This window comes from Bactrocera tryoni, chromosome 4, assembly GCF_016617805.1.
Source record: "Bactrocera tryoni isolate S06 chromosome 4, CSIRO_BtryS06_freeze2, whole genome shotgun sequence".
In the NCBI taxonomy this organism is placed as follows: Eukaryota; Metazoa; Arthropoda; class Insecta; order Diptera; family Tephritidae; genus Bactrocera; species Bactrocera tryoni.
The window spans coordinates 36,508,700-36,528,703 of NC_052502.1; the positions used below are offsets into that span (position 1 = coordinate 36,508,700).

The following is a 20,004-nucleotide window of genomic DNA, read 5'->3' on the forward strand; positions in this document are numbered from 1 at the left end:
AGAAGATCGTGCGTTAATTCTAGTTTAGAAATTCGAAATCGGTAATTTTTTCATATTCCGATAGTTTAGATATTCAAAAATATCTTCCAAAAAAGTTACCAAAATTCAAATTATTTTCTTCCAATCAGCTATAATCATTCGATTTACTGGAAATTTGGCATGAATATTCTTTAAATATACTTTCTACATCATTAGACTGAGGAAGATAATTTTTGAGAGAGAAAAGCATAGTATGATGAAACCCATCGGAAACGAAAGATGAAATAACAAACGTTAAGGGAAAAATAATTTACGGGCGATCGGAGATCGGGAAAAGGAATGGGAGGGGCGTAGTTGACTTTTTAATGCTTAAGGGATTACATGGGTTTACGAGTTTCAAAAAATCGAATTTTTTATTGACTTATTAAAACCTATGTACAAACCTCTAGAATAGTGTCCTAAATTTTCAAGTTGATCCGAGCAATAGTTTTGGAGATACAGCCTTGAAAAATTGTGCGCTCGAGGCTAGCTAGCCTAAGTACGCCGTCTTTAAACGTGTTTTTGAAGTCGGTTAGCAGGATTTCTTGATCTTCATTAAATTTTACACAGGTCTTTGAAATACAATTCTTAAAGACTTGGTAGAAGCATTTTTTTTTCGATTACAACTTAAAAAAAAAATGTTGCGAAATTTTAATTTTTTTGTAAAAATGTCTGCCAAAAATCCAATTTTCAGTTTTTTTCCTACGTCCAAGTTCTAAGTTAAGGTTTTAACTAAAACACGTGTTTTTATCACTTTTGATGATCTTGTAAGGAGTCATCCTGCCAACGCAGACGCTTCTTTTTTTCGACGGGTCTCCGGAAATGGCGTCGCAATGGAAGAATTCAAAATATTTTTTTCCAAAAATTTCAGAATTTCAAATAACCAAGTTTTTGAACAAGAATTTTTCCGCTTTCACAAAATTTGGGGTAAGCTTACATACTTCCTTATGTTCCAAACACAATGTATTTAATTAAAAAAAAAATTTACTTTTGCATCTTTATGCAATTTATTTTTTTTTTGGGTAGGCTTTATGATTGCTGAAATCTCTTTTTTCTGATGGTAATAAACATTCATAGCTATTATAGTTTGCTCAGAAAGACAGTCAACAGATTTATTTAAGCAAATCAGAACACAGTAGGTATAGAAATAGATAGGAGATAGCAGACGCGATTTTCACATCATTTCTGGATCGACTCAACACATTTGGGTTAATATTTTGAGTATGAAATTTGTCAATGCTTAACTCGTACCAAAAGACCTGAATATTTTACAAAACCAAAAAAGATTTTTGACTACGCAGCCCATATTCATCAAGCGTGTCACTACAGCTGATGATTATCAAAAACGTAACTACGAGTGGTACAAAGCCTTCAAAGGCGGTCAAGAGATCGTTGAAAACATGCCTCGTTCTGGCCGACCTTCGACCTCTTCAAATGATGAAAATATTAAAGAAATGAAGAACATGGTGCTTGAAAATCGTCAGACAAGTGTTAGAAAGATGGCAAGAAGGCTCGAGATCTCACGTGAGACCGTTCAAATGACTGAGCTCTTTTTGGATATGCTTGATCGTGGGAATTCCAACCCCAAATTCATGGAGAGCATTATAACTGCCGTTTGACATGGGTTTATGAGTTTGACATGCTAACAAGTCAAGAATCATCGGAATGGAACCCGTTTTCAGTCGATCAAAGAAATAAAAGAAAATTCGCGGAAGAAGCTGAAGGTCATAAAAGTGTTTCGAGGAGTGGAAAAATCATTGGCATAAGTGTGGTGGCGATTACTTTGAAGGCGACAAAATAAATATTGACGAATAATTAAACATTTTGCTTTTTATCGACAACTTCATGGTATTTTTTGTCACAATATATGTGAAAATATATAGTTTTTTTTGTCAGTCCGGGTCAATTTTGATCAGATGTTACATTGCTTCTACCTGCATATATTTTTAGTTTTTTAGATTAAACAAAGTGTGGGCAGAAAAAATGTAGGAAGGTTTTTTTTCATCTAAACATTAAACACTGAGCTATAAGAAAAAGCTATAAATAAATATGAAAAATTTTGTTAGAAAAATAATTACTTTTAGTAGACGCAACAAAACTACCCCATCGACACAACCAATTAAACACAATAAATATAATCAAAACTATATGACACAAAGAAACAACTTTGCCATTGAAGAATAGAGTACCTGCGGTGCGTATAAAATAAATCAAGTGACACAATAGATTAAAACAAATAAAAAAACTAAATTTCACTCGAACTAAAGACTAACGAGTAATGGAATAAAAGCACGCCCGAGTCCAGGTGAAAGTTTGCTGAAGTATTAACAACTTCAACACCCTTTGCAGAGCGGTGAATGAATGCGAAACAAAAGCCCACAAGCCAACAACACATTCAGGCTAAGCATTTGCACAAGTTATATAATATGAAAAGTAATACAATAACTTTTGTTGAAAACTGCTTCATTGCACTTAGTAATTCAATTCAGGGGCACAGAAGTGTACTTCGGCAGCGGTGAGGACGGCAGCGGCGGCGGCGGTATAGTAAGTCACAACTGAGATGAGGACGAAGGAGGAGTAAGACTGGATTGGGGTAATAACAAGGCAGAATAATGAATTTGCATGTGAGTGCAGAAACTTCTAACCTACTTTTCGGAGCGAAAAAAAGAGAAAAACAAAAGCACATACACATGCATATTATAACGAAATTACACGCTAGGCAACAAGCAAGCGGCACAAACTCAAGCTGCATTGCATGAACGAGTGAACGAACGAATGCAGTCAGCTAGAAAAGTGCGAAAATATAAGAAGCAAGAATGAAAAAAAGTCAAATTAAATAATAAAACTGCATGTAATTGCCAGCATGCCACGTAAAGTTGCAAGCACTACACACACACACAGCAGCTAATAGCAATGTTGCAAGCAAAGCGGTCGCTGGTGGTGGTGAGGAAATGCTGTTATTATTTTTTGTTGTTAGTGTAAATGTGGAAATTCTTTTTTTTGTTGTTAGTGTAAATGTGGCGCTAAGCGGCAGTTGCAAGAGGCGCCGAGGGACGATGGCGCGGCTGGCTTACCAATATAATTGCCAACTAACGCCAAAGCCCGTTTGCTAACCTGCTGCTCGCTGCACAAACCGGCCGGCACTTAAAAGTGCAATGCACTCAACGTTTGAGCGGGCGAACGCGCGGCCGATTGCATAATGGCAGGCGTTTGCGTGGCGTTGGGGCGCAAAAACGCATCTGTATGTATGTATTGTGCATAGAATTGTGGCTTTCGGAGGGTTGCACTCAACAAACAGCAACAACAACGCCACTAAATAAATTATTGCAAGGTATGCACAGGTATAGAAAAAGTTTGCGCTACAACAAAAAAACACCTGCAGCACAACTACGGCAATAAATACATGGAAAGTGCTGTGATGGCGAGAAGAAGTGGGCGTGGTTTCCCATATTAACTGTTAGTTAGGTAAATTTGTGTTTATGCTTTTTAAGGTTTAGTGAAATTGGAAAGAAGTTTTTGAGTAGGATTAAACGAATGTGCTGCAGGGCGTATACGCAACCAAAGTTTTATGAAGGCAAGGAAATATTTGAATGCACAAGCTTAATTACGGAAAATCGCTAATTAAAATGAAAATTGGAAGAATTAAAGTAAATAGAATTAATTTAAAAAACATGTATGTATGTACATATATGTAAAAAATAAAAAAAAATTAAGTTTATGTATACATTTCGAAAATCAAAAAAAAAATGGAATACAATTTTTACACAAGACCAAACTGTGAATTGACCAAAATCAGGACTTACTGCTGTACGTCATTTAAGTACAAAAAAAAAACAAATAATATGTATGTATAGCAATATCTGAAAACGAAACCATTTAACGGTTTGTATCACAGAAATGGTTTTGCTAGTTCTTTCTAGCCATGTTGTTTGACTTGGTTTTGATAAATCGGTTTATATGACAGCTACAGTGAGCCGAACTGAACAATTTATTCCGGCATTTCAATGTTGTCTTAGAAAATACTCTGCGCCAAACCTCGTGAAGATATCTTGGCATATAAAACAGTTTTCCATACAAGGCATTTATTTTGATAGATCAATTTGTACGGCAGCTATATTCTATCGTGGTCCGATACCTCTGATTCCAACAAGCGAGTAGTTTCTTGTGTAGAGTAGGGTGTATGCAAAATTTCAGAGCGATATCTCAAAAACTGAGTGACTATTTGCGTATATACAGAAAGACGGACAATCAAACTTCAAGGTACATATGTACATATATAAAAAAAAATTTAAAAAAAAATAATAATAAAAAATTCAAAAATAATAATAAAAAATTCAAAAAAATAAAAAAAAAAATAAAAAATAAAAAAAAAAAAAAAAAAAAATAAAAAATATATAAAAATCAAAAAAATAATAAAAAAATTAAAAAAAAAATAAAAAAATTCATAAAAATAAAAATAATAATAAAAATAAAAATAATAATAAAAATAAAAATAATAATAAAAATAAAAATAATAATAAAAAATAAAAATTAATAATAAAAATTAAATAAAAAAATAAAAAAAATTAAAAAAAAATCAGACGTGTGCTCTTCCGATCAAAAAATAATAAAAAACTTAAAAATTAAGAATAAAAATTTAAAAAAATAAATAAAAATAAAAAAAAAAAACTAAAAAATAAAATTTTGTATATTCATATATTTTAAATAAAAAATTAATTCACAAATACGTTAAAATAATTCAAAATCTTTACCAATAATTAGTACAAAAACAAAAAAGATATATTTCTTTTTACTGTAACAATTTATGAATATACCACTCACCCCTGACAACCGTATCACCCAACTAATTGCACCCACTTTAAAAGCACTAAAGCTGCAAAATTACGCATTTAGCGCACGTTCAACCCCACCTCCGCCCCTGCCAGTAGTTAAGCAAACAAAGCAGTCATACTAAGCAAGCGCGAAGGGGAGGCTGGCACACAGCAGCTGGTTATTAGTCATTTACTATGGTTGGAAAATAAAATAAATGAAAGTGAAAATAATTTCTATTTTTGTGTAAGCAACCCTCCGGCTGACGTACATACACATGTACGTAGTAGACAGCGGCAACACGTTAACCTTCTAACATTTATTTACACACTTCCAATTGTTGGAATTGATAAGGTTGCTGTGGTTATTGCTATTGTTATTGTGTATAGCGCTGAGTATTGCATTTTATTATTAGTATTTTAATCACGCATTTGAACAAATAAATTAAAAGAAGACGCGCGCATAGAAATTGATTTTTAAAGAATGAAAGTACATAAACAAATATCAGTAAAAAAACAAAAACAAATAAATAAACCAAAATAAATAAATATTTACATTTTTGAATATTTGCATTTGGCTTTATGCTTTATGGCAAGGTACTCCTCTAAGTGAAGGACATCAACTATCTAACAGATGCTTAGCGAATTGATATGACTGGCAACTCCTTCGCAATGAACTCTTTATATATGTGCATATATATACATATATGTATAATACATATACATAAAAAACATTTATGATACACAAAATTCCTTTAGACTACAAAAAATTTATATCCGGTGAAATCGTAAAATCGTAACGAGCAGCTGCAAAGCATTGTCCTTGAATATTTTTATGTATTCCATTATGAAAGTATATACTACATCGTTAACAAGGATATACATATAACCACAAATATACAAGTTATGTACCATATACACAGGTTATGTGTTCCCAATTTCAAACCAAAAGTGCGCACTCAAGCAGCAGAGAGCAAAGGATTCAGGATTAAGCATAAGTAAGGGCGAAAAAAGTGAATAAAACACGAATTAAAATCCTTTGACGTATTTACTGCTGTCACTGCTAGCCACCGCAGAGTTGGAGCACAAAGAAAGCAAAACGGTATTATCGATTTTTACTCCATGGATATACTTTAAATACACACATGCAAAGAAAAGGCAGCCGGTGCTGACGGCTTTATACGCTTAATGCTTATATTAAGTCTACATATACTACGAATATATTTATATTGCGTTGACAAAATTTTTTGTTGATTTTCTTTATATTTCCCTCAAATATTGCTAACCGGCGCTCTTTGCCCTTTACCTCAAGGCAAGCAAAAGTTGTCGCCCAGTAACGCCCTGTCGCCTGTTCGCCTCCACTTCGAAGTTTGTTGTGTACACGAATACGCACGAATACTTCAGCGCTATATTACAGCGCTATTTGTAGCCAAATATCTCTCTCTATATATATATATAGTATCTGAAATCCATACTTTGTTTGCGTGTCCAATGCCGCCCGGCGCCTTTGACGCCACACCGGCATTAGTGGATGTTTGTTAGTTCATACATACATACATATATGTATATGTATTGAAAGTAAATGGATTTACCACGTATAGAAAGTGACATCATGCTAAGTTCTGCCACTCAAGTTGGCTCCCCACCCCACTTGTGCTGCCGTATGCTGCTCGCTTTTGTAGTTTATGCTCCCCCATAGCATTACTTCACCAATTTTGAGCTAATAAATATTATAAATGGCTCAGTTACTTGCTTCGACGGCTGATTTTTGATTTATGCCGTATCAATTTCATTTGTAGTGTATTAAATGCGGGCATTTTAATTTTGTGCATCGTACGTGATCTCATTGAATAGCGAAAAATTGAATTGTTCTTCAAATTGAAATTTTAAATATTTTATTTGGTAAAATATTAAGAAAAAATAAGAAATAAGAAAATAAGAAAAAAATAATGAAAATTTTTATATAAAAAATTTTAAATAAATATAAAAAAACTGATTAAAAAGTTTTAAAAGCTCATATGTATATATGTTGATTTCTTTATATATTAGGAAAAGGTGAAAGATGAGATTGATAACATCAACTTTGTTTAAAAAATTCAGAAAAAACGTATTTATTAAGAAACTTTCGAATTTAAAAAAATTGTCGAAATCTTATAAAGTTGAACTCAAATTGCTTTCCTTCCGTAGAAGAATGGAGAAAGGGGAGAGGTGGACAAGAACACAAGGATAACCTTATATACGTATGGGTCCAAAGTAGATAACCGAGTAAAAAATAGTGTCTTTTCAGCAAAATTAGATACTAGAATCGCCTTCCGTCTACCAAAGTATTGCAGAGTCCCCCTTGTTTTGACAAAGAGTATACTCCCAACAAGGTACATATATATTTATAATTACAAATTTTAGATTAGATTAGAAAGTAAGTGAGAATTGCACCGGGACCTAGCGTCTATTATGTCCTCTCCTAAGTCACAGCGTCTTAACTCGCCCCAACAAATCGATAAGTTCCAATATACTACTAGGTGCTGCGCCTACAGACAGCTGTGCAGTCCATTAGCAGGTGTCGCAGGGTTTGATAGAAGATATTTAAAGAATGCCGAAACCTTTTAGTAGATCTAGCATGCTATTTCACGAGAGACCTGCAATGGCATCCAAGGTATTCCTGGTAACTGTACAGCAGATGAACTAGCCAGAGCGGCCACGACCCTACAAATTAGACTCCGAAATAGAGGGTTACCTATAATATATACTTAATCGACAAATAAGTTATTTTTAGCTGAGTCTGGATGGAATCAAACACTGAATTGTGCAACAAGCAGACAAACGCATGAATGGAATATGGACGGCCTATGACGACTATTAAAATTGTGCTAAGAGTTCACTATCTAATAAGCAGACATGCCAGCAGACTGGGAACAACTACAATGAATGTTATAGAATCTGTCAGAAAGTATGAGAAAAGTATAGCTTATAAAAATTCTATGCGAATGGAAAGCTTTGTATAGGAAAAAATCACAACTATGGTTCGAGGATTTCATGAAGATGTTTCGCAGTTTGCATAGATAAAACTTTCTGTACTGATGAACTCCATCTGATGCAGGAGGTGGTTCAGAGAGGACATAATAAAGTAAGGAGATTTATATAGATATTAAATGAGGTTTTCACGTGACATAAGGTCTATTGTGCTCTCCCCTCTGTCCCGACGACTCACATAGCCCTAGCACATTGAAAAATACCATTGCTTTTGAGGCGATGTGAGCCCTATTTGGAAACCAATTCAAGGACCTTAATCCTGTGCTTGCAGACTGCTGAGCAGTCTGTCAACAAGTGGTAGCAGCTTTCGGCAGTTTGCACAAGAGCCCATGTTGAATAAGTGCTTCTTGAGCCTATAATGGCCAGTATAAAGTGCGACAACTAGCCGGAATTTGTTACTAGGGAGGTTTCAAACCGGCAGAGGTTGTAATATCCCATTAGACACTTGGCCTGGCGAATGGCTGGGAATTGTAGCCACTACTTTTACCTGCCAAATCTTTTCTCCTGGTGGAGCCGCTCATTTATGCCATAAGGACCAACCGCGATATAGGGTTCTGATCCCACCATGCTAATGCAGAGTAGGCAAGCTCATCAGCCAGTTCATTCCCGACTATACACTTGTGACGGATTTTAGTTCTGGTGGTTTCACAATCAGCCTACTAAAAGCCTAGATGTGTTGTCAGACATCCACTCTATCTACCCATATTTCAGAATATTTTCCGAAAATTTGGAGTTGATCCGGCAATTAGTTTCAGAGATTTCTACACAAAAATTTAAACACGTTTTTCTCGAATTGGTGTTTTCAGCGTCGGTGCGGAAAACTTATAGGAAACGGATGCATAAATTTTCCGAAGACCTTCACTTATAAGAATATATATTTGTTAGATAAGATCGAAGGCATAAGATTTTAAATACAAATTTCTATTTCTATTCAATTTTGTGAATTTTATCACAAAAAAAATAGTTAGAAGCTGTCATTTTGTTCAAAATCAAAATATTGACAAGATTATTATCTGTATTCATCTATGGTAATAAGAAAATTATTGAACATTGGATTTAAGATAATTTAAATCGAAAAAGTCTTTCTCACCACCAGACCCTTTTTGGGAGGTCCGCCTGAAAATTGGTTATGGAATCAAGAGAATCCAAAATTTTCCAAAATGAGTCGCCGATTATTAAATTTCATTAAAGATAATTTTTTATTTAATTATTAAATAAAGCTCTCCTTAAAAAAATCACATGAATAACTTCTCTGACTTGCAAGTGGATATAGCCCCTTAATGTAGATCTCACTATTTCTTTCTTTCTCTCCTTTCCTAATATCTTCAGTTGAAACATTCAATTATTTGCAATTTTGTGGTTTACATTTTTTTTATTTCTACATATATAATAAACACATAAAACCTAAATAATCGTATCTGTCAGAAACAAACATACATACATATATGTATGTATATATTCGCATTTATTATCGGTCATCACATTTTTATCCACTTATTTTGAGAAGATATCAAACGCTACTGACTTTAACTAATATTCAAAGCAGCTTAGGTGCAGAGTTAGTACTTATACACTTATGTACATACACATTTACATACATATGTATAAGTTTTATAAGTATTTGTATGTATAGTATACATATGTATTTATTACTTTCTTATGTGTATTTTCCGCTTTCAATGTTTCAATGTTAAATTTAATGTTATTTCTATTTACTTAGAAGAATAGCAAAACATAGACCACACTAGATAAATAGAATCTTAACTGACTTCATTGTATCCATAAATATGTTTGTATGTATAGAATAACCTATGTATTTTCATCTTCTTTAGCCGTCTAACAAGTTCTATTCGCTCTACCTTTATAATTTTAGTTATTATTCTTCTTCGTCGCTTTTAACTTCAGCATTCGTTCTTGTGCTTTTTGATTCATGTAAGCGAATTGAATTCAATTAAGTAACTAGAAGCATTACAGACGAATACATACATATATAAGATATGTGTACGTCGTATATATCCGATTCTTTGCTGTTTGTCAGTCGGTCGACGACGCGACATGCTCGGTTGGTTGGTGCAAATTTAGCAACTGCAAATGTAGCAATAGAACGCTGCACAAAAGTCAGGCTTAAGCCAGACCTTTTACTTACACTTACGTACAAAAATGTATATACATACAAACATACATATGTATGTGTGCAAAAGTAAAGCTGTAAATATGTTTTACTGCACATGCTCATACCATTACTCATAATAATTTTAAGCTTGCATTTATTCTTGGTTTATTACTATATTTCTCAGTGTATGGCGATGTATGTGTACATACATACATACATATTGGTATTCATTTTATTACACTTGCGGTTTTTGTTACTCATTTTAGTACTGCTAACTGTTTGTGGTTGCCGCTAAAGATGATGAAGTCAGTGTTGAGACTTCCAGTGGCGCATGCAATCAGCAACAGTATCGACAGTTCTATGATGGTTGCTGTTGCTGCTTTTAGCCTTGTGATTCATTATTACGAAGCAGTGTAATGATTGAAAAAAGCTGAGTTCAAGCGCTACTTTTGAATTTGTGATTTTAGAACGCACAAATTTGGTTCGATGGTGTTACTCATGTACAATTTTATATGAATTATAATTATTATTCTAAAAGACACATTGCCTCCTTTTATATTTTTATTTTCTGAAAAAAATACATTCTTCGGAAAAAATTATTGGTCACCTAAGTCAGTTTCATATTAAAAAATATTGTTAGCTGTGAGGAAAATATATGATAGAATTCCAAGTGTACCGTCTGATCAAATTTGACCCGCACTAGTCCATTTAAACTGCGTGCGAAAACCGACGCAGTAAACAATTTTTTCTTAGATTGATACAATTCAAAAAAGATCGAGTGATTTCCATATGCCAATTTATGTGTGCTTAGCAGTTCTTTGTTTACGACACTATTTTTACCATAGAACATTTTTTGACCAGTTTGCTTGAAATTTTGTATTACCAACGGATTCGCCGGTACGGAGTCGTTGAAAATGTTACAAAAGTGTTTTGGGGAATCTACTTGGGAACGAAAGTATTTGAGTGTCGGAAATTATACAGTGAGGATCATGAAGTCATCGAAAACTTTGCTCACACGAGTCCTCAATCCACCTCTATTAATGACGACAACTTCGAAAGAGTTATGATTGAAAATCGTCGTGTTGGTATCAGAGAGATACATAGATGAGGATCTGAACATCACTTATACATACATATGTATATCAATTCAACACATTTTGGTTAATGTTTTGGGTACGATGCGTATCAACGTTGGACTCATACCTAAATACCTGAATCTTTTGCAAAAACGACGTTGAGTACAAGGCGGAAAAGTGATGCTTGACAACGTAGCCGAGGACTCTGATTTAATCAAACGCATTATTTCTGAAGAATAAACGAAAATTTGTCCAATTATCTAGCGAATGGCGCTCAAAAAATTGGCCAAAACCGAAAAAAAGAACAATTCGCTGAAAGCACTGAAGGCCATCCCAGCCGAGGCATATGTATGTATATGTACGAGTAACTAGTGTATGGAAAATTGGATAAAGCGTTGCCATGATTGTTTTGGAAGACCTTTTTTTTGTCAGTCCGAGTCAAATTTGATCAGATGATACTTATCATACCAAGTAACAAAAAACTCATTATTCTTGTAACAGATATTCGATCGCGACTGTGAACGCTTACGACCTTTTAATTATCGTATATTATTCTGACGCATGGGATAAATAGAGAAAGGACTCGGTTACCCATCAAAATGTCTCCAATTTAGGTACCTACTTCAACTATTTTACCATAACATACATACATATATTGCCATAGAAACTATCACTGAAACGATAATCTTGACTTTCGTAAGATAAAAAATAAAAAAATGTTACTAGAATTAATACTGTTTCCAACATAGCCGAGTCTACGTAACCGAAACAGACGAGTATTTGCGACTGTGCACAAAGTAAAGTAAGGTAAGGTTTACTGCAATCTTTAAAATTATTTGTGAAATGTTTTCCGCCGCCATAAACAACAAAAACAATCAAAAATTTTAATCCGACAAAGGAGTATCGAAACAGGGGAATTACCTGGAACTATTGAGGAATGATTAAAACTAAAATCGGGTCTACGTAACCAGAACGGACCCGGATTTTTTATCTGGTCGAGAACTGTCAACCCGGCAGAATTCTGCCGCTACGCGATACGCTCAAAAATAACAGATTAATTGTTTCAGAAAACGAAATTAAAAACCTAGCCAGATTCTTAGAAATTTTTGTGAAGGAAATTTAAAGTGTCTACAACTCACCGAAAAATTATAGCCAACCCAAGGACAACAGAAAAACACGACAGCACTGCAGCCGAACAAAAAACATTTTTACAACTGCGAAGACCAGCACATAGCACATGGGAGCTTTATTAAGTAAGCAAGCGAGCGGACAAAAATTAAGCAACTGAAAGTCTAACAAAATGACGTAATCCGCCAGTGCCTCCAACGCCAAAACACACATTCACACACACGCAAGCAGACTGCGGCACGCAAACGCGGGTGTTAAACAAGCTGTGGCAAAGCGCGCGGCCCAGTGCGTGTGCTAGCGGCTGACGAAAAATAAAAGTTGCGGCACGAAACGACCGCAAAACCTCAAAATCTACAGAATTGTACGAATAAAATTGTACAACAAAAGCAACAAATACATGCATTCATAAATAATCCGAACAAAAACAAATTAATGAAACAACAACAAAAGAGACAAACGCAAAAGAGAAGACAACACAAATAGCGAGAATGATATGAAACTAAAAACTAAAGCAAAGAATACTCAAACGACGGTGAATAAATAATGGCTTAAATTGACAAATACATTATATAGAAACCGAATAAAATACTTATGCTTTGTATATGTATGTATGTATGTATTATGCATGTGTGTATATAAAAATAAAATAAAGTGGCGAATAAGTAGATTCGCAGCGAGATGTGTGGATCAAGAATCTTTCGAGTATCTTATGGTACAGTAGAGGCCCGCTAATCCGGACACGGCGTAATCCGGATTCCACTGTAATCCGGACAGGGTTAAAAAATTCAAAATTTCTATTATGTCCCTTGTAATCCGGACCGACATTCTCTATCCGTATTCTCTAATCCGGATCACATATTTATTATTCACTACATTCACTTTTATGCTTTATTGTTTTAAGTTTTTTTTTTTTTTTGGAACATGTGTATTATTTGTTATAATAAACAAACAGAAATTTATAAATATTTTTTCTTAATACGAGTACATAGTTCTGATATGTCTTTGGTAATGGATTCCCTGATATTCCGGATAGGGGCCGGTTTTAATTGATCCGGATTAGCGGGGCTCTACTGTATGAACAAACACATTTTTGTCTGTGTTTTGTACATACATACATATTTACTCATGTCGCTATTCTTATAAGTATATAGACAATTCGAACAAATATATTTTTGTATGATTTCTTTTGTCACTCAAGTCAAGTGGACGATTATTTTGAATGAATACGAAATGCTAGAAAAATACTCGGTGAAAAATGTAAAATTTAATTTTTTTTAATTCTATGTGAACTCAAATTATATGTACATATGTATGCATGTATTTATATATCTTAGTGTTTAAATAAACAATTTCGAAAAAATACTTCGAAAATGTAGAAACAAGCGGACACAACTTCCATTAAACATTGAATAGAAACACGAGTTTAAAAAATAAAATAAAATAATGTAAATAACAAAATAGCAGCTGCCGCAGCCACTGACACAAAGGGCTCGATTTTACGTATGTATGTATGTTTGTATGTACAGATGAACTGCTGATTGGCGACTGTCAGTTTGCATTGTTTTCGCAATAATGATTTAGGGTGGAAAAATAAGGGCAAACAAAAATAATGGAATTCACTTCAAATATACAAAACAGACTTACGTGACTATGTTTGAAACTGACAAACAATTTGGCATAAATGTACACAGGTATGTACATATGTATGTATGTATATATGAAAGTAGATCATGCAAAGAATCAACTGTCCAACGAATAAGCAAAGCTAAGGAACAAACTGTCAGATAAAATCAAACCTATAAAGCAAATAAACATTGACATAGAAAAGTGCACACAATGCACTGGCGATATCATGGGAATTGTACCACTGTGCTTGACAGGTCAACCCGAGCAGACAATAAACACATATGGTACATATCTTTTGATTTTTCGCAATTTATGTATTGTTATTTGAGCAGAAATGATAAAATTGTATTTTTTATGATATTATTAATGTGGATTTTTAATTATTATTAAAATTCTATATTGTTTGGGTCTAATTCTGACCAAATTATGCAAAAAAAACTTCTGAGTTGAGGGGATAATGAAAAAAAAAACATTACGAGAATTAAAATAAAAAAATATACGAGAATTACCAACAAACAAATTCTTTCTACGAAATAAAGTTGAAAACTTAAAATAAATGGTTTATAAAATTTTTATATATTATAATTTGTATTTGGATATAAAAAGTTTTGCTTAGCAATAAATAATAATTCAAAAAATAACTGACTATCAATTAGAATATCATCTGGATAAAATAATCTAAATAATAAGATCTAAACTAATAAAAACTTAAAGAAGTCATATTTTTACCTCCCAAGGACTGACATTCCAAAAGCAAAAAATGACAAAGAATTCTGCTCTAACCTTAATAGAGACCTAACCAATATTTGTTTAATTAAATTCAACAACATATTATTTGTATTAGAATGCTACAAATTAATATATATACATACATATTTCATACAAAATAAATTAATATAAGCATTTAATTTAATTTTTTAATAAAAAAAACGCGAAAAAGCTAAAACAATACGACAATAATAGTGAAGTTCAAAACTGACGTCATCAGTCAACCAAATAGTATGCGGTTACTCCCTTTTTGTTTGGCCACGAAGCAATGGCTTACGAAAACTTAGCATTTCCACTAGTACAGCTTGGCATATTCATTTATCAACCAATCTGCTTCACATATCTATACCTCTTCAACCAATTTGAATTTCAAATCATAACATTTCGAAACTTGACCAATACAAAATTAACATTTTTAAGAGAGCGCGCGCGCAACTGTATCGGTCAGAGTATAGGTTTATTTGGCAACACTGGCAACGTGCTGCCCCACCTATTCAACGTGCTAAAGAGCGCTAGTAGTAAAGGCAGTCGCCGCAGCAGTCAAAATAACCGTGGCAGTGACGCCAGCGTCGGCGTCAATGTTGAAACCTGTTTTTGTTTTCGTTTCTATTGCCGCGTACTCTGTTTTCGCACGAAAATTATATGTAGGGTGTTGTTGTCATTGTTGTTGCAGCGCTAGCTCTCTCGAATGTCTAATAAAGTAACCGTTGTTGCTATTGCTCTATTGTTTTATTTTTAAAAAATTTTGTTGTAGTCGTTGCTGTGTATCCAATAACTATGTCTTATTACTTGTTGTCACAACCACCACTACCAACAACAAAATATAATATTAGCCAACTTTGTGCATTAATTTGTTTCATTATCCGAGTACAATTTGTGCTATGAAAATCGAATTTATTGTTCTTTTGTACATTTTTTACTATTGCACGTCAGCATATTTTTTTCATTTAGAACAAACGCAACAAGGCAACACATAAAGAAATGAAAAAACGGCGACATTTTCGCATTGACGATTCTGAATGCTTGCAACAGCCATTAGTTTTGGGCATACTTTTTTGACCTCGCTTCTACACCAACACTAACACAACTGCGCGCAATTATAAATATTATATTTTATTTCATAAAATCAAATTAATATCCATATTTAACGTAAATATAATAGCAAAATAAGTCATTTACCCGAAAATTTGCTAATATTCAACAATGATTGACGGCTGCTCACATATCCTTCGTAGTGTATAATTTGTTGTTTTTCTTTCTGGCTAAAACGAAAGCTTTCTTTTCGGCAGCGAAGATACACACAAAACTGCTATTTCCAAGTGTATTGTTATATTCACAAATTCACACTTTGTTCCTAAACACATTTGCTTAATTAATTCACAGAACTTTACTTCAATTCACTGCACTTTAATTTTGACTATTTAATTTGTTAATAGTTGAAAATGCCAAGCACACTTAAAAAAATGTTAACCATTTACCACTATTAGCAGAGAATTTTATAAAAGCAGCTCAGCCAGCACTAATTACACTCACGCTCAATAAAATTTTTCACGTCTCGTCAATTCGGCTTCTCGCGCACAACTGTGAAACCAGGGATGAGCAAATTGTGCTCGCATATTCCAATTCGTGCGCATGAAAAAAGTACTTTCCTGGCAAAACGGCAATACTGGAATTTCTAGTGGTGAGTATTCTAATATGGTAGATGTGTGAACCGGCTATAAAGAATAAATGATTTTGAGGTAAAACAAAAACTATTTACCATTTCATAAAATAATTGCATATAGAAGCAGAGTGAATAAGATAATAAATAATATTATTGTGACATTTGTTTAAACTACAACCCAGTTGCTATTCACCATTCTTCAGTCCAACATTCCAATTGGATTCAATTGGAAAACAAACATTGCCATATTGAATTGAAATTGTACAGATATTTGTATAATAAAAGAAATAAAGAAATCAAAATTTTTCAAAAGCCGTTACATGATTTCACGAAGTCTGTATAATTATTAGCTGTAGTCATTTATAATTTGCTGTATTCAGTTACAAGTATATCAGTTTATTAATACGTTATACTGTCCATATGAAGTCGACATTTTCTACATGATATGTACCGCTCTGAACAACAGAGCGCGACAGACTGCGAGCGACATCTGTCAAATATTAAAATACATACGTTCTTATGGACACAGTTATGTAGTTGCGCAGCTGTTACAATAACTGTGTCCATAAGAAGGTTTGTTTTGTTAGTACGCTTCGCTTATGAAGTGGACGTTTTGATTCGTCAATAAATAATTTTTTAAATTTCTTTATTATATTATATATTCATGTTATATAAAAAATGTTTATTTATTTGTTAATATAAAAATGTTTTATATTAAATAACCTGACTCATTTATACCAGTTTTTTGTTTATATTTGAGAAGCAGATGCAACCCTGCTCGTTTATTTATAGTAAACGCGTGCTGGGTTTCTTGCAAAAGACAAACTGTTCAAAAATTCACTTTTTCCTCCATCTCCATTCGTGCCGGTTGCAAGTAAGATCTTGGATTTTCGTGCATTTAACTATATTTTGTAAATTGTAGTTGTAAATTTAATTAAAGTATTAACTAAACATTTGTTATAGGTCTTAGTCAAACAACGTATTTTAAAATGAAGCCACAATACAAAGTTGGTAAGTATGGGATGTAGGTTAAGTTTCGCGGTTAGTTATCAGCTGTTGCATTAAATTGGACAGAAGTGGAATTTATAAATCTTACAATAAAACACAAGAAAAGCTAATATTTCCAAATTAATTAATTTCAGCTGACATTAGTCTTGCTGAATGGGGACGCAAAGCCATCATCATCGCTGAGAATGAGATGCCCGGTCTGATGGCCATTCGCAAGAAGTATGGGCCACAAAAGGTGCTGAAGGGTGCGCGTATTGCTGGCTGTCTCCATATGACAGTACAAACCGCGGTATTAATAGAAACACTCACGGAATTGGGCGCAGAAGTAAGTTAAACTATATTTTGGGAGGAAGACCTCAACCGGAAATCTTAAAATGCTTATCACTAATGTTTTTGTTCTCTAAGTGTGCAAGTCAATTGCGCTCATACATTATTCATATCGTAGATAAGAATCTCACGTATGTAATTAGTATTTTCTAAGTATGCTTTTGTTGATTATCTGTTGAGGCCAAGAGTTCAAAGCGATGCTACGTTAATAGTTTTATTTGTTGTCGCCATACGGGACCTATTCATTAGATACATTATTAATTTTTTTTTTTGTTTTCAGGTTCAGTGGTCAAGCTGTAATATATTCAGTACCCAAGATCATGCTGCTGCAGCTATTGCCAAGACGGGAGTCCCAGTCTATGCATGGAAAGGTGAAACCGATGAAGAATACTTATGGTGAGGCAATATTAAAAATAACGAAGAAATCTGTAATATTTATTTTAACTAATAACTTTTGCTAAATTTTTCAAATTTTCAGGTGCATTGAACAGACCTTAGTGTTCTCAGATGGTCAGCCTTTGAACTTGATTCTTGATGATGGTGGTGATTTGACTAACTTGGTGCATGAAAAATTCCCACAATACCTGAAGGACATTAAGGGTTTGAGCGAAGAAACAACAACTGGTGTACACAATTTGTATAAAATGGTGAAGGAGGGACGTCTCGGTGTGCCAGCCATCAATGTCAACGATTCGGTGACCAAGGTTAGTATTTTTTTCGGATGAAACAATGTTTTTTTTTTATAAAAAGTATTACTCTTCTACACTTGCAGAGCAAATTCGATAATCTGTATGGTTGCCGCGAGTCGCTAATTGATGGTATTAAACGTGCCACCGATGTGATGATTGCTGGCAAAGTGTGCTGTGTTGCCGGTTATGGTGATGTGGGCAAAGGTTGTGCCCAAGCGCTGCGTGGTTTCGGCGGACGCGTTATTGTTACCGAAATCGATCCCATCATTGCATTGCAAGCGGCTATGGAAGGTTATGAAGTGACCACCATGGAGGAGGCCTGCAAAGAAGCCACCATCTTCGTAACAACAACTGGTTGCAAGGACATCATTACTGGCGCACATTTCGAACACATGCCCGACGATGCGATCGTTTGTAACATTGGTCATTTCGATTGTGAAATCGATGTCGCCTGGTTGAATGCCAATGCCAAGGAGAAGATTAATGTCAAACCACAAGTCGATCGTTATACCCTTTCCAACGGCAACCATATTATTCTCTTGGCTGAAGGACGCTTGGTCAATTTGGGCTGCGCGCATGGTCATCCCAGCTTCGTGATGTCCAACTCGTTTAGTAATCAAGTGCTGGCACAAATCGAGTTGTGGACCAAGGCCGACAAATACAACGTAGATGTACATATGTTGCCGAAAATACTCGATGAAGAGGTCGCCAGTCTACATTTGGAGAAATTGGGCGTGAAGTTAACCAAATTGAGTGACGAGCAATCCAAATACTTGGGTGTGCCCAAAACTGGTCCATTCAAACCCGATCACTACAGATACTAGAAAATATATGGCTTCCACATAATAGAGGTATACATATTAACGCAGGGGATCGAATTTTTTTTTTTATAATAATTCGTTCTGTTGTAATTTGAGTTACTAAGCATTTATATTAATGAAATAAAGTGTACGAGAGATATGTTGATGACAGTCACGTAATTGATAAGAGATTTTAATTTTAATTTTTTACTACAACATGTAGCGTTGTCTGTTATAGTTGTGTTTTAGAAATGGAAACACGTCATTATCGCTTTAATTTCTTGCTCAAAACAGAAATTTGGAAAAGCACGCAAACACATATGTATGTATGCTTATACCGTAGGAATATAGTATGTATAGACAACCACAATTGCTGAAACTATTGTATACAAAATTCCGCCAGACTATGTAAAAGTCAAGTAAATATTTACATATTTGTGTAATCATTCATTGTTGAGTATTTGCCGCTTCATCAGTAAGATAACATGGCTTTAACAATCTACATTTGGGTTTCTAGAATTTGGAATCTCTTTTCCTCTCATTGAATACCAAACAAATATTGGAAAACAGTTGAATATGCATGTAAAAAATTAATTGGGATCTCTAATATGTTAATACTTTTTTATTTAATATTGGATTTGTCTATATAAGTACATATGTATGCCCATCTTATTTTGCCACATTCAATCAGCAGCGCCTAAATATATGCAACATTGTGCGATTAGTATCGCATGCCGCATGTCCGGTTCTCTGTTTATATGGTACATACATATTTACTGCCATATTTAAAAATTGGAAATTAAAAAACCTAAAACCTGGATATTTGAACTTTTCACATTAATTTTAAGGTTATGTCGAAAAGGAGTTTATACAAATGTTATAGACTTCGCCATTATCTACAAAATTGTAATACATATAACTTTTTCCCAAAGGCTTCGTAGTTTTGCCGT

At 33.9% G+C, this 20,004-nt stretch overlaps 2 protein-coding genes across 5 annotated transcripts in view; one reads left to right on the forward strand and one right to left on the reverse strand.

Annotated features, from left to right (window-relative positions):
- LOC120775552 (neuroglian) overlaps positions 1–16,135 on the reverse strand; it is a 156,333-nt gene extending 140,198 nt beyond the window's left edge. For all 4 annotated transcript variants that reach the window (XR_005705339.1, XR_005705338.1, XM_040105779.1 and 1 more), the window contains exon 1: positions 16,046–16,135. The gene's annotated coding sequence lies outside the window, so the exon portion shown is untranslated. The remainder of the gene's footprint in view (positions 1–16,045) is intronic.
- An 891-nt stretch (positions 16,136–17,026) lies between these two features.
- LOC120775471 (adenosylhomocysteinase) lies at positions 17,027–19,243 on the forward strand. The gene is made up of 6 exons (XM_040105666.1): positions 17,027–17,104; positions 17,194–17,241; positions 17,373–17,563; positions 17,846–17,961; positions 18,044–18,269; positions 18,338–19,243. Exons 2-6 carry the CDS (start codon positions 17,220–17,222, stop codon positions 19,076–19,078), a joined length of 1,296 nt encoding a protein of 431 aa, XP_039961600.1. The 5' UTR covers positions 17,027–17,104; positions 17,194–17,219; the 3' UTR covers positions 19,079–19,243.
- Positions 19,244–20,004: the final 761 nt, after the last annotated feature.

What these genes read in the sequence shown, in the direction of transcription:
- LOC120775471 (XM_040105666.1), top strand. Translation starts at nt 17,220, where the DNA reads ATGAAGCCACAATACAAAGTTG. An exon ending in ACCGATGAAGAATACTTATG is followed by an intron (nt 17,962 to 18,043) that starts GTGAGGCAATAT and finishes TCAAATTTTCAG; the next exon opens with GTGCATTGAACAGACCTTAG. An exon ending in TCAACGATTCGGTGACCAAG is followed by an intron (nt 18,270 to 18,337) that starts GTTAGTATTTTT and finishes CTACACTTGCAG; the next exon opens with AGCAAATTCGATAATCTGTA.